At 50.9% G+C, this 15810-nt stretch overlaps 1 protein-coding gene across 1 annotated transcript in view; it reads right to left on the reverse strand.

The window, feature by feature from the left end:
* Positions 1-15071, reverse strand: part of LMCD1 (LIM and cysteine rich domains 1) — a 32629-nt gene extending 17558 nt beyond the window's left edge. Inside the window, exon 1 of the mRNA XM_064453415.1 lies at positions 14986-15071. Within this exon, the coding sequence (XP_064309485.1) occupies positions 14986-15012 (27 nt within the window). The 5' untranslated portion in view covers positions 15013-15071. The remainder of the gene's footprint in view (positions 1-14985) is intronic.
* Between the last annotated feature and the right edge of the window lie 739 nt (positions 15072-15810).

Raw genomic sequence — 15810 nt, forward strand, 5'->3', positions numbered from 1 at the left:
ACATAAACCCAGCGTTGCACGTTATTACTTCAGCATTAACAGGACCCTTCCTTGGTAATTTATTCAACCTGGTAATTTGTTCTACTAGTCCAAATATGACTTTCACTTAATGTCCCAGGTCCAAGTTTAATTGGGGTTACCTGCTCTTTACTCCTCCTGAACCCCGTGGGAGTGGCCCGCTGCATCAGTGCTCTGCAGAGCACCCCCGTAGCCGCTCTCCAGCGTGGGCTGCCACTGCCCATCACCCCAGTTAGCTGGAGGATGTGTCCCGGTGCTGGATCTGGTTTAGATGCCCACCCGACTCCAAACGCTGCACACAACAGCTTGGCCGTGACTGTCCATTGCCGAGGGCAGGGCATCCTGAAGCCCAACAGCTGTCAGTGCTGGGACCAAACGGGTGGTGCCCCACGCCACCGTGGGCAGAACAGTCAGCTCACAGGCGGGTGGATGGACAAGCCCCCCAAGTGCTTCTGACCCAAGGGGCACCCTGGGGCACAGGCAAGGCAGGCTACACCTTTCCACCTGCAGACCCAGCGCTGCACCTCTGCCAGCACCCCAGGAATTGCTTTTGAACTTCTACTGTTGTCTCACCACAGGTACATGTTTACTTGGCCCAAACAAATACAGTAAAACAGATCACATTTCATACAGCGAAGTCCCAGCTCTTAAACTGCCATTACTGTTTCACTTGGACAAACCCACTGGCATCAGCGGGCGATCCTTGCTTTTGGGTTATACAAAAGCTGATCATCCATTTCCTTAAGACAAAAGGAAACAAGTCCTAGCCCAGATCTGTGGCCACATACAGCTTCAGCCATGCGCAGAACACCTAGTCATGGGCCCTCCCATCTGTGCAGGACCAGACCACATGCCTTTGCAACCAGGAGCTCCAGATCTCCTTGGAGACTATTTTGCAGGTGTCAGTGGCATGACTCACAGCTCCTCGCCATGCAAGCCAGCTGTGAGTCTGAAGCTATAGGAAAACATATGGGGGAAACAATGCAAAAATTGAGAGGCTCCTCACAGCAACACATGACTCCCAAGATGGCTCAGGTTTCCCGGCCCTTGGAGGTGTAGATCCTCAGGAGGGGAAGGTGCTGGGTTGCCAGCTCATCCCCACCACCTGCAGGGCAGCGCAGGTGGCCCCGGGAAGCCTCAGGGACATCCCTGCAGCACCAGCAGACCTCACCAGGGCAGCAGGAGCAGCCTGGGTGAACGGACCTGAGCGCCCTCCACCTGGGGATGGGGCATTCACCCACCGACTGCTGCATCGCCTTCCCCTGCGAGCTCAGACCCCTTGGGCAGCACCTCCTCGTGATGAATGGAAGCACAGCCACATCCCTCTATTCAGAGGGCAACGTTATTCCTCGCTCCCTCACAAGTGGAGGGAGGTTTGAGCCACTCATTTCCATCTCTGTGCAGGGGCCAAGCATAACAGGCGCTGCTGCCTGTTTTTCGGGCTGCCTGGTCAGCAGGACTTCCTGCCCAGATATGGAGCTTCTCCTCGCAGCTCCACTCTGTCTCCTCAAATATGCATAAAAGGAGATTTGTTTAAAAAAAAAAGAGACACATAAGACACTGCAAAAAAAACCCCAACACCCAAACCCAGTAAGATAATGTGAAACAAATGCTCCCCAACCATCTTAGACTCCACCTATACCCAAGGCCATTTGGGAACAGCAGTGTTAAATGAGGAGATACTGAAGTTTAAGATAAAGAGTTTGAAGACACTCGTAATGCTTTTAAAAAAAGCCTTTGTCAACAAACTGCTTGGAAGAAAAGCAAATTCTGCTCACCATGACTAGATATACAACGCATTTTAAGATTTCTGTTTTGGCTTTTTTGTCTTATAGCATTCTTGCTATTAAAAGAGAGAAAGCAAGTCAGTGCAAAGGAAATTCTTAGGTAGTGAAATGATAGGAAATTGAGGCCATTCTACCCACAAAAACATCTCTGAACAATCTCAGGAATACGCCAGTAATACCATGGTTCACTACTTTACTGGCCAGAGGCAGGGCCATTCTAGACACTGGTAAGTTTGCTCAATGGTTGGAAAATAGAAAGCCTATAATGACAAATGACAAGGTAAAACAAACATGGCTCCACCTTGGTTTAGAGTTTAAGGACTCCTTTGGAGAGGAACACTGAACCTCCAAGGCAGGTCTGGTGAGATGGACCCCTGATTAGAAGTTATGAGCAGTCAGAGTCCCACTCCAGCAGCCTGCTCCATTCACAGCTCAGCTGAGATTCAGAAGGTTCTTCTGGTACATCATCACCCTCTGGCCAATGACCCTTTGCCAAAGGGTCTACTGAAGCTAGTTTGACAATTGAGCTTGCTGCGAGGGGACTGTCCTCGATGGCACATGGAGCAAATGCTGCTTTCACATCCACACAACTTACAAATCCTTCCAAGAAGTGGAACCTTCTTTCCACACTCCTCACAACCAGTTCAGCACCACAGATTTAGTATGTCCAAAGAGGAGACTTCACACTAAACTTGAAGTGTTTCCCAGTGAATGCTCCTCTAGGAACAACCATGCCATGCCGACTAATGCTACAGGCAAATGGGCCAAGCTTCTAGAGCACAAGTGGGCTGAACTCAGACCTGCCAGTGCTCAGTCACACCAGCTATCATAAGCACAGGCCCTCAAAAATGTCTCTTCCCTTTTAGAGTTGTGGCTACACAAGTACTTTCCATCTTATGTTTAATTGGATATATATGGACATAGAATCCCATTAGCTGTCATGGTTTTGTGGTCTCCGCACATCCAGACTCAAGATGTAGCAACAACCAGCTCTCTGCCAAAAGCATCAGTAGCAGGTTGGCCACTGGGATCCTCCTGCAGACAGTGATGAGGAGGCTGATGTATTGCACTGTAAGGAAAAAAGTGCCTTGGGATGTGTTTAGCATCTCTGCTTGGCACAGCCACAGAAGTGCGGGGTGGCTCCACACCCTGCTCCTGGGACACTCATTCCATGAGACCCAACTGTTCTATGGAATACTGAGTAGAAGACATTTAATGTTGATATAAAAATTTCAGAGCTTACAAAAAGGCCAGTCAGGGAAAGCTAGGATCCTAACACCCTCTGCTAAGAGCTGCTTTTGCAGAGAGGCTGGCTTATCTCGGGTCCTTGCAGAATCAGGAAGTCCCACTGAACATCTGTAACACACATTAACCCACTGAGTGACACAAGAACCCATAGCAACTATCTGCTTTCCTTTAGGAACCTTAATGAGTTTGATACATGAAAGGAATCAAGCACAGCAACAGCAGAGCAATCCCTAATGCAGCCAAGCACGTGCCTGAAGGGCTGCTTCACTGCCTGCAGCCTGGTCCCCCCCGGCCAGAGGCACCTGCCTTTGCTGAAGAATTTGCTACCGCACAAGGGAAATGTGGTTGTGAGTCTGGCACTTGTTTTTCAGTGACGCTTTTCGTCCTTTTCTTTTGCTACTAGACTGCTCAGACCAGGCTGCTTCCTTCACCATCTGCCTTTGCCTATACACAAGGCACAAAGTCAAGGCAGACTTGATAAATTAGTTTTGACCTCCAGAAGAAGCATGCTACAGGTCACAGGACCACAGCACAGATAAGGGACTTGGTTAAGTGACAAACAAGGTGGAAACAGGAAAGTGGAGCCAGCTCCAGCTGCTAAATTGGTCACTGTAACAAAAGGATGGTAGCTAAGTAAGGAGATCCTTATCTGAGCAGGGATGCTTAGACCATACTCCCTTGGAAGACCTTTAGTCCTTTTTTCCTGCATATCCACAGGGACCTTGGTCTAATCACATCTGTAACAGTCCTGCAGATGGGAAACAAACACCCTGAAAGGCCAAGGTGTCTCCTAGCAGGACAGTCTCACCACTAGCAGCACATACACCACGTACCACAAGAAAATGCAGGTCAGCTTCAGCCAGAAGAGATCTCCTCTTTGGTCAGCAGCAGCGCTGCTGGGGGGTGGACCTGTAGTAGGGTCACAAGCCCACCTGGCAGATTAATCTGGAGTTGCATCCTCAGAGGAACTCAGGCCTGAAATAAGGTTCCAAGTTTTGGCAAGTTTGGCCAATGTGGTTATTAATCAAAGACTGCTGAAGACCTGTAAAGCTTCTAAGAATATACGCCCTCCTGCAAGAGTTAGTGTCGCACAGCAACGGGATGCAAGGCAGGACTTGCCTCGTTTGCTTTGACTCGCTGTGCTAGATGCCAGCGGAGAGCACAGGTACTATCAGCAGTTTCACGAGGGGGCCGAAGGGTAACCCCAGGGGAGCGTTATTCCTCCCCAGCACTGCTGCATGACTCACCTGCTGCTCTCCAGCCCCTGCGAGGCTCTCGGGACCAGCTCCCACAGCCACTGCTCCAGAAGGGTCTGGTGAAGCAGGGCCCTCCTTCTGCAAAGAGGTTTCTGGATCCTGAAAACTCTTATTGCACAACACCTTATTTGGAGGCTAAAAACGGCAATTGAGACACGTAACTACCTCAAGTATGTTTTCTCCTCCTTTTTAGGAAGGGAAGAGGAAAAGCTGGTTTCCAAAAAGTTACTACAAGTTCACAACAGCCCTTTGGAGCCGAGGTCCTCATTTCACCTCTCCTCACAGTCAGACCGCTCCCCAGCGCCCACAGCAAGTTCAATATAAGCCCCTCTGTGCAGCCTCTGGAAGACCCTCATGCAATCTTGGCACTTGATACCATACCCTGATAAATCCCAGCCTGGGCAGAAGAGAGCTTAAGAGAAGCTGAGGGACCACAGGAGCACTTTGGGTGGGGTTCCTCCAGCTGCAACAAATTTTGGAGATTAACAGCTCTAACATTGAGAAAGGCCCTTGAACAAAGAAAAAGGGAAAAGTCATATGATATTCACATGGGTGGGACCGGTTTGCTCAGCACAATTGTTGAGGAGTTTAGGGATAGGGATGGTTAGCAATTAATTTGTTGTCATTATTTGACTATAATAGAGCTACACTTGCATAATAATAGGGAGCTAACTCAAGCTTCCCTAAGGATTTCAAATAACTGGAGGGTGTAAGTGTTTACAACTAACAGAAGAGGTATCTATATCACAGTGCAGGGAATGCTGCAAGCTCTGGAAAAGTACACCACTATAAGTTAAAGCTAAGAAGTATTTACATGGGCTGCGGGAGAAAAATCAGCCAAGCCCGACAGCAAAATATTAACACATCCAAGAGGCTGTGTTTTAGTTAAAAGCAGGAATAAAGCCAGACTCAGTACGTACAAAAAGCCTGTTTGGTTGCATTTCCCTTCCTATTGTGGATCCAGAAGGACAGATTTACCATTATTGTTTTATTTTACACAACCGTGTCGCACCCGACTGTCGCTTCTCAGCATACGTGCAGTAGCCTCCCCTCCAGGAAGGGTGGGCTGCCTAGCATCCTCTTTGAACAAAGCTAGGGACTTCAGAACTCTTTCCTTTCAGAAGCACCAGCAGCATGGAAAACATAAGCTACTGGTCAGAAAAAGCTTCTTCTGGCATGCCCAGGGACACGGTGGCATGAGCCTCCCTGGCACAGAGAGCTGGCAAGCCCACCCGCTGCCAGATGACCTGGGGCTGGTCAACCCAAGCAGCCCCCAGCCCCATGGAGACCCTGGGCTCAAGTGGGGCACTGCCCTGGCTGCATCCAGAGCTTCCTTCAGAGCACTTCACTTGGGCAGCAAGGCCAAGCGCTTGGGTCAGTGACCTCTGCAAATCCATAGGGCACCAGCTGCAGGGACAGAGCCACCACAGAGACCAAGCCTGGGGTGTTAGTGTTATGAGATTGCCTTAAATTTAAGGCAAGGCAGGACACAGCTGTGCAGTGAAACAGATCCTCTGCTGCTCCCCTCAACTTTTGAGTAACTAGAACTACTCCATTTCTGAGCCCATACTGTTCTGTACACTACTGGGAATCCTTAAGGTATTCCCTTAAAAAATGTTTCAGGGAACATTATTTAAATAGCTATATATAGTAAAGGTAGTGCCCAGGTAATATGCCCTCTGAACTAACAAGAAACCCATGTCAGGTAGTCTCACACCTATTTTAATTTCCTAATTCAAGCTGAAAAGCAGATGCACTAGAAGAAATAAGATTCTCAGTTACTCAGTCAAACTGCCAAGATTGTTTTTCACTTCAGTGGTTCCTATGCTGGCAGAACATTCACATCAGTCTAACAAATCTGAACTCAGAGGTGACTGCTTCAACGAGGCCCTTTGATTTTCACCATTTGACTCAATTTTGTATATACAGTTAAGGGCAAGGGCAGTTATTGCTAGCACTCCTGAGGGTATCACTACCTGCATTTCAGCACAGTGATGCTGAAGGCTGAGCTATCCACTAAAGCTCTGCCTTCACCAGGTGCAATGGAAGTGCATGTCAAAAAATACAACAATGTTTTTGGTGTAGCCTAAAAGGATGGTCTAGAATTTCAGGTAAACACCAAGCACTAAAAACTTGGCCTAAATGTCCCAGTAGGAAAAGCTGTATGTGTCTGAAAAACACAGCTATGTTTGTATATTTGAAGTAGTAATTACTTTTAACCCAAAGATACAGAGTTAAGGTCCTTCTACCATGGAGAAGAACCCCAATCAACCCTCTTCTGGGTGGCAGAAACCTCTTTTCAAGAGCTTGGCCTCAAGCACCTTAATTCAACAGTTTGGATGGGCAATCTGTCTCACTCAGCATTTTCCCTGGTAGTTTTCCCATCTTGGAAAACCTCTTCATATCTGGCTTGAGGAAGGGGAATCACCTGCTTCTCATTAAACCTGCCTCAAACTTTTTGGGGAAAATTACCCCCAGAAGACATCATTGGAGAGCTGAGAAGTTCCAGAAAGCTCTTTTGTGGAGTTGTTCCTCAGGTTCCAGTGCTGAGCACGGCCCGGGGCAAGAGGAACAGCCACTCATCTGACACCAAGTGCTGGCAGAGCCCAGAGGTGCCGATGACCTGACCTCAGCTTGCTGTGGGTACCAGTGGCAGAGCCAGTGCCACCCCAGGCTTCTCGGGAGGGCACAACAGCCAGCGATGCCGCCCCACTTAACTCATCTTAAATGCGCACTGAGATACTGAAGGAACCCAACACACAAGCCCTGGGTGGCGTGAAATACCCATGTTGAGCTGGAGGACAGCCTGAGCCACCTCAGGGTTTGATTTGGCTCATCTTCTCATCTGGAGCAGATACTCCACAAGTCCCACATGCAAGAGCCCTGTCTGGTTTCACTGCTCCACTGTTCATTACGGAAGATGTTTGCTGCTTCTGCTCATCAAGCAGAGCCAAGGTATGACATCGGTCCGACAACTTGGGTCTGACACATGTCAGCTCTGCTCCCAGCCCCTGGCAGCATCGCTCACCCCAGATATACACAGCCTGGGAGCTTGCATGCAACAAGGAGGGGGAAGTCACAGCTAAAGCATTTGGGCCAGTTAAAGCAGAAAAAAATGCGAGTTCTAGCGGGATGTGGATTTTTCCTTCCACTTTGTCAGCATCAGCACTAAGGACACCAGAGCAGGAAAGCCACAGCAGCAGAACTACCACTCCCAAAACACACTGACCTTGTCCAACAGCTTTACATATTGGGTATTACACTAATCCTGTCCCTCCTGCTAATGGTCAAACATCCTCCTTGATTACCGCTAACATCCAGTGAGGTCCAGTTTCAGGTGTGCTCGGGAGTCAGCTCCTAGTAACCAGCACAAAGGAAAGCTGTCCAAAACAGCTTGGACCAGCTGAAGGCCAGGCACAAGGGCTTACCTCCAGAGTGGGGAACTTGGGGCTGTGCCAGACGAACTTTCCTGGGTTTTAAAAGGGCCTCCTTGGCAGTGTCTGCAAGTGGAACCGATTTGTGCAAGGGCAAACAACTACATTTGACATGCATTAATCAATACACATACTTGCTACTATAATTTTGACTGAGAACAGCAAAGGATTGTTTTAATTTGTTTTCTTCTCATTTCCATAGACAGAAACATCTATTGTAATCCTGACCTGAAAGCAATTTATTTCCCTGCCAGATTCTGAGCAAGCACAGTTATCCAAATTACCCCACTCACAGGGGGAAAAAAAAAAAATCACTTAAAGACTGCCTTCCATCTCAAATTCCCTCTGTAGGATTTAGGTCACCTGTGAATGAGTTGGTATCATCTGGAATACACTTTACAGAGTAAGAATTTTGTTGCCTTTTTTTTAAAAACAATAAAGACCAGGGAAAGGCATCGATATCTGAGAAAACTATTTCAATGGAGCTGCCAGATCTCACCCTCCAGGATAACAGAGATGCAACAGAACCAGAGCCTCTGCAAATATCTCGCTCTTCCAAGAGCACATAGTTGGCAGCATTCCTTTCTCCACTAACAATGCGTGAATTAATGATAAGAGAAGGGCAAACTTTGAAAAAATAAGATGAATCGATTTTCCACAAGCAAGACTTAATTAAGACCCAGTGTCTGAAGCACCAAAACCAAACCAAGCTGTGAGTAGGTGTATAGAATGGGAAGAACCCACCCAAATTTAATTAAACAGCAGCTGTGCTGAGTTCCAGAGTGCTCAGGTAAGTATCTCATTGTAGTCACCGATCACCTTCACTGAGCCAGCTTTGTCCTTCCACCTCCAGCACTGGGAGAAGGTGCTGAGCTGCCACAGGGAACGGGGTCCCTCAGTACACTGACATGCTGCACTCCAGGAGCTGCTTCCGACAGATTTCGGTGGTGGTACACCACCTCTGCTTTAGCCCTCCTAAGTATCTTCTCAGCTCTACTATTTGTGTTTGACAGGTGAGGAGATGAAGACACAAGAAAGCTGAAGATGTGCCCAAGGACACAAAGGCATTTCACAGCGGAGCAGACTAGGGGCAGAGGCACACCTGGGCCACCCATCCCTCTCCTTCACCCTGTCCTTCCTGCGCTGTACCTTCACCGTATCAGCTCCGAGTTTTCCATAGGATCTGGCCACTGTCACAAACCCCTCCAGAACCTCAAGAGGCCCATCCAGCTGTGCAAGAATGCAAAAAACATGGCTTAGGCATGAAATGTTTAAGAGGCAAGGTGTAGTAGATTAGCAGCCTTCTGACAGCTACTGAGTTGTCACAACAGCCACTGGGGCCATAGGTCTGTGCTCCCACCCTAAATGCCCAGATCCACAACAGGTACTTTAAACTAGGAGAAATACTGCTCAGTTACTATATCCTGCTGCTCAGGATTAAGACATTTGGCTGCCGGGAGCCAGCTGGCTGTCCTCCTGCAGGCTGCCTGTTGTAGCTGGCACTCGTGGATGCTCTTTGGTAGTCCAAGCAGACTTGGCAGCACGTGTGATAGGACACAGGGGATTTTTTTTTTTCCACTGGAGCTTCATAATCTTGACACAAGGTACCCTCTAATACAGAGAGAACATAAGGTGAGGTGCTTTTGAGTGACATATTTCCAGGTCTTCAGAAAGAGCAAATGAATGAGTTTTGTAGCTGGTGATGCCCTGAGCCCTAAGGCAGAGCCTGAAGGGCTGTGACACCTCAAATACTGGTAGGGCACTGGAACCCCCCACAATGCTTTTGGGTAAATTTGCTTTCCTATGTTCCTCTGATAAGACAACAATAGATTTTTCTTCCTATGATTCTACGTTCCTTACTAATGAAACACCATCTGGAATAATTTGCTGAAGACTATGTAAAATCTAATCCTGACAGAATTTAGCCCGTTGTCTGAGTAGGTAAAGCAGTGGGGCCCCAGCACTTAAACCTTCCAGACACATACAACTGTGCTAGGAATTACTGATATTTGCACAGTAGTTTGTATACAACAGCCGCGCAGCTGCTTCAGTGCTCCTCTTAACCAAGGCTTCAACAGGCAAAAGTTCCTTTCCTAAAAGCCTGTGTTTCTGCATGTCTGCAAGATACAGCTAACAGCATCCACAATTAAATGTTAGCAAAAACACCTTTTTTATTTTCCTTATTTCCTACTACTCAGCCATCCCCCTCCATTTCCCTAGTATTTTTATTCACACCGTTTGACTTTCAAGCGAGCCAGCCAGCATGCACTCCTGTTCACCAGTGCCTGTTCCGTTCACTGGGAGCCCCACTCTCTCGGGACGAGGAAGAACGGGCTTTCCTTTCCCTCGCCCGTGATCGGTTGGGAAGAGCTGTGCCTTATCTGTCAGTAATCACGTCAAAGCTGATGCAAGTTAGATGAACAGCAACTGCTTTTAACGCACTTTGCATTTGACTCATGAAAGCACACCAACGTGCAGGGGAGTGCAAAACCAGCACACCCAGCAAGAGGAAAGAGCCCCCCACTGCAAAGGGGGATAACAGCTTTGGAGCAGTTCAGAGACCTTCAGGAACTGAAGGGATGGAGTCAAAGGGTTTGGAGTAGGTGAGATAGTAAAAGTATGAGGAATCAGGCTGGTAATCACCATAAGGAAACTCACTCCTCCAAAAATTGAAAATGCTGCCCTGAAATCTTTCCCTTTCTCTGAGCCCCATCTTTAAATGGAGCAGTAGCGTCAAGCTAGGTCATCTGAATACCTCTTTTCCTGAATGGCTGAAATACAATATTTCCTTTTCAAAAAGAGGAAAAAACCCTCAGCCTAAACAAATACTCCAGACACAGCCTCCCTGCAGGACAAGAGGGATTTTGTAACTTGTGAATTGTATTTTATGGGACTTGATTCAGCTCTGAGCCCAAGTCCCAAAATAAGCCTTTAACCCTTGTGCTGCTTTATGATTTCAAATCTATAAATACCTGCTCAGAGATAAGCAGGTTTCTGCATTAAGATCAACATCTGTTTCCCTGTGACAGCTGCAGCAGCGCTTCCTCCCTTGGGCTCCAACACAGTGATGCTGTTCTTGGAGCAGAGGTTTCAGTCCCTCAAGTACACATCACCTTCCAAACAGGGGCACATGGGACGAGAGCCATCTCCTGGGCCATCAGCCGTGTCTCACCTGGCACCAACACAGACCAAACCCCTCATCCGTCGAGGGGAGCCTTTAGAGGAGGAACCAGCTTTTCAGAATGAAACTCTGAACTGCTAGTCGAGACTATAACCAGCAATTGCAACCATGAAAGAAGTCTGCAGGTCTTTCTGTGGTCTAATAATTAAAAATCGAGGCTCAACTTTCAACAGCAGAGACGGAATTGCTTGTACAGCTCCTGACAGCGTTTACTCCAGCAAGCCCTAGCACGCTACCCGACTGAGGCGGGGGCTTTGCAGGCACACACGCTGCAGTTACAGCGCTTGCCATCCATACCCCTGCATGCTCAAATTGCTTGTAAGTGGTTTTGGACAGAACAGAGATCTCACAGATGTGTCCTGCAGAAAACTAGCTCTGGGTGTAACCCCCATTATTTGGGGGCTCGGATCTTCCCCCATGAGGCCAGCCCTCTGCCCAAGCACTGCGGGGGATCGCCAAGCACTCATCGTGCCGAAGGGGATACACAGCTAGGGGTTCAGCCCCAGCATGCTGTACACCTTGATCAAGGGATGCAGTTTATGGGAAAACGAATGAAAAAGCCAAGTCTCCAATGAATTCCTCAAGTTTTTTAAAAAGCTCTAAGTTTTTAGACTTTACAAAGGGCAAGTTCCCAATCCTTAATAGCGTTCCCATCCACATTTGCAGATATATGCAGAGGAGTCTTCAAGTGTCCAAATACTTTGCTGATGGAGAAGGGAGGCTTCTGCCTATCCCCAAGACTCCGAGTCACCCTGACCCCTGCATACACCAGGGCTGATTTATCACAGCAGCAGCGATGCTTTTTTCCTGTCCTACAGTCTAGCATGGGCTTTTGCAAACATCTGAAGCAAAGAACTGAAGAAAGTTAAAGAACCAAAATTTTTATTAACCAAGTAAACTTTACCTTGGCTTTGAATGGTGCTTTTAGCTTAGTACGTTGTTTTCTTCTCCTGACAAAAATGGGCTGAATTTAGTGAGAACAGTACACAAATCCTGCTGCCTGCACAGTCCAGCTGAACCAGCTCCAGTAATGCACGAAATGCCAGCCATCACGCTTTATCTTTGTTTCGGGTTTTAACTCTCCATTTAGAATTTAATCTAAACAACCCATTTGCCAAACAGAATGCCGTCCCACTCATGCTGTTTTAATTTCCTCAGAAAGAATCCCATAATACGCTAGGCAAGACATCAACAATAATTAAACCCAACAGTGATTGAAAATCAAATTTGCAGGGCCTTGCAAGAAGCCCTAATGAGTTCCAGACTTGCCTTCCCCGACTTGCTCAAACTGGTTGTGCGGCACTGCCAAGCCAAATTAAAAATTGACAGTATTCCACCCCATGCCCAGAAAAAGTGCCCTTCTCCTGATTCAGGAAATTAAACAGCCGTCGTCTGTGAAGACGCCCATTTGTCTTTGGATGTATATTATTCAGACAGTGATCCAAGGTCTGGATGGGGTTTTTTGTTGTTGTTTTTATGTAATTTCATACACCTTTTGAAGTGCAAACTAGCTGGGACCTTTCCTTTTTTATACTACCATGCCCAGTTCCAGTCCAGGTGACAGGCAGCTTGTCAGAAGCTTTTTGCAGACACAGGGCATTACACCCCCCTCACCCCACACGGGGGTCTTATGCTTCAGTGCTGCCAGCCCACGAGCAGCCACGGGAAGATCTCACAGCAGAACTGCACCCCTCCGCTGCAGGGATCTTGTGCTATTCCCTTCAGATTTTTGTGAAATTACAGTTAAGGACAACACCTTGTCCTTCACCCTCCCACCGAGGGGAGCCAGGTATCCAGCCACGTGGTTTGGAAAGGCTCCGAGGGTTTCGCAAGTCTCAAGTGCCTTAAGCCCTCTGACATCCCACTGTGCGGCCGCACCACTCCATCCATCGTGGATGATGCTCAAGAAACTCCTGGGAGATGGGTCTAGTGCAGAGACGGTTTGCTGGGACGCATTTCTGCTCCATGGCACACCCTTGCTCAGCCCTCCCCACTGCCCAGGTCTAGCCCTGCTTCTCCACCCCCTCCTACACGGGACCCCCAGCACAGGGCTGCTGGCAGGGGCTTTGCCCTGCTCAGGCCCCCAAAGCGCTCTGGGCAGGGCAGGAATTGAGCTGGTCTCTGACAAAACGAGACTGACCACAAGCCAAACAGCACAAAACTGCAGTCACCCGTGAAAAAGGGTGGGTTTTCACTCTTGCAGGACCGATCTCCCCATAGCGCCTGGCAGGGGCTTCCCAGCTGGCACCCAAAGGTGCCCTCCCCACAGAAGCTGCTGCAACCAGGACCCTGTGACCTGCCCGAGGGTTATCAGCAACAGGGACCTGCTGGCAGAGGACATACTGCTCTGAGCCTCTGGGGATGCTGCACCAGAGAAGGCCTTCCCGGCAGGTCCTCGGTGAGCCCCGGCCACCCCCGGCTGCCTGCCAGGACAGGGTCACCCCACAGTGCCGTGCTGGGGGAGCCAGTCCCTGACGGCAAGCACAGACCAGGGCCCTGTGGTGGGCAGCCCCCGGGTCAGCAGGGGCCAAGAAGGTGGGCAGAGCTGGAAGGAGGAAGGAAGGGAAGGAGGAGCACTCCCACCCAAAAATCCAGTATTTCAGGCAGGACACAGAGAGCAGGAGCATTGCACAGCAGAGGGGAGCACAGTGCAGGGCACACCCCTGGCCACCCAGACTGCACCCCAGGCAGCAAGCCCTGCTGCCAGGCACCAGCAAGGAGCACCCAGCTTTCCACAAGACCCAGCAAACAGTTTTCCTTGGGATCCAGCAGCGCCACAGTTCAAACCTAATGGGACAGAGACAGGCTGACCTTCCCATCCTGACATCAGGGAGGGGTTTTCAAGGGCAGTGTTGGCAAGAAACGTTTCTCAGGGGTTCATGGCAGAGGGTGCAGCCCCCCAGGAAGGCACGGAGGTGCACCGTGCCCTGGCAGCCCCACAGGGCCAGTCCCAGGGCACAGCACTCCGTACTGCCCAGCCGGGGCCATCTGGCATCAAGGGATGGGATTACAACAATGTGGAAACCGAGAAGTGCTGACATTAGGTGTTTAACTCATCTCCTAATTATGCAGTGACAAAGGTACAGCCAGGAAGGTCATAAGAGCAGCTGCTCCCTGACAACCCATTCCACATTTTTTTTATTTAGCAATTAAAATCCCTTCTATTCAGCTTAATGCCATGCCAAGAGGGCATTTCAGTCATCCTGGTCCTTTTACTCACAAAAGCCACTGTGGCAGATTTCCTGGGGAAATCAAGCCTTTGACAGCCTGAGCACAGGGAGCAAACACTTCCCAAAGGGTCTAAGGGGAGACAAGTAACCCCCCCCCCCGCAAGGACACAGGCTCAGAGGAGCAGTGATCAGTCTTACGCAAGTTAATTTAGGCAACAAACGGTTGCTTTTCCAGGAAAAGCTTTGCTGAAGTAGGTTTCTCATAGAGAAATAAGAGCAAGCCTCAACACACTGCCAGACGCTGCGGCTGGGCAGACCCAGCGTGTGCCCGCAAGGCCACCCACACAGCTACATCTGCCCTACGGAGAGAGAGGGAAAATTTAAGTATTGCAGAGATTCCTTAAATCCACTCTTAACCCCGCGCATTTAGCGGCTCGCGCAGCACGCGCGCCCTGTGCCGCTCCTCTCCGCACGTGCCGCTTCAGCCCCCCGCTCAAAGCCAGGGCAGGGGCAGCCGCGGGGTGAGTGTTGCTCCAGCGAACCTTCCTCAGGGCACAACTAAACGGGGGCGAAGGGCCGCGGCGCAGCCGGTGCCGGGCGAGCCCTCCCCTCTCGGACGCGGGGCTCCGCGCCTCCCCCGGCGCAGGGCAGGCCGCCGCGGGGCGGGAGACGGCGGGAGGCGAGCGGATAACGGCGCGGGGAAGGTAAAGTAAGAACTTTGCAGCCCCGCAGGTGGCGGCGGGTCCAGGTGCGCGCCCGCTCCTCCTCCGCACGCAGCCGAACGCAGTTCCCCCAGCACGCAGCCCCGCCGCCGGGCTCCCCCGGCCGGACACAGGGCGCCGGGCTCCCTCCGTCCGTCGGTCCGTCCCACCACCCCCCCCCAGGACCCACCTTCTGCACGCCGGGGCTCAGCTCCATCCCGCCGCTCCGCTCCGCTCCCGCCGCTCGGCCGGGGCCAGGGTCAGCGCGCGCCGCCCGGCCGGCGCCTTTCATTGGCGGCCGCGGCTGCCCCGGCCCGCCCTCAGCCAATCCGACGCCGGTAACAAACTTTCCTGCCCAATGGCGTGCGGCGGGGCGGGGCGTCCCAGCTAACGCGCGCACGTGTGCGCGGGCGCGGTGCTCAATCCCTCACCGCCCCTCACCGCCCCACACCGCCCCTCACCGCCCCTCACCGCCCCTCACCGCCCCACACCGCCCCTCACCGCCCCTCACCGCCCCACACCGCCCCTCACCGCCCCTCACCGCCCCTCACCGCCCCTCAGCGCCCCACACCGCCCCTCAGCGCCCCACACCGCCCAGCGCGGGGCAGCCCAGCCCAGCCCAGCCCCCGCCGCAGAGCCCGGGGCTTAAAAAAAGAGAGGGCAAAGAAAAAGCAAAATAGCGTTTTTAGACGCTCCCCGCCCCAAAGTGCCCCAAAGGCGGGTGCGGGCCTGGCTGGGGTGAGGGGAGCTGGCAGCTCGTAAGCCAAGTCGCCTTTCTTGGCTAGGCTGGGGGCTGTCCCGCCGTCCCCTTGTCCCCACGTCCCGCTGTCCCCATGTCCTGCTGTCCCCTTGTCCCCATGTCCCGCTGTCCCCATGTCCTGCTGTCCCCTTGTCCCCATGTCCCGCTGTCCTGCTGCCCCAGGCTCTGACACCAAGCCTGGAGAAAAGGATTTCCTGAATCGGAGAGGAATGCGCTGGGGCAGTTTATCCCAGGAGACAGACATGGAATGCTTTT

Source organism: Phalacrocorax carbo, chromosome 6, assembly GCF_963921805.1.
Source record: "Phalacrocorax carbo chromosome 6, bPhaCar2.1, whole genome shotgun sequence".
In the NCBI taxonomy this organism is placed as follows: domain Eukaryota; kingdom Metazoa; phylum Chordata; class Aves; order Suliformes; family Phalacrocoracidae; genus Phalacrocorax; species Phalacrocorax carbo.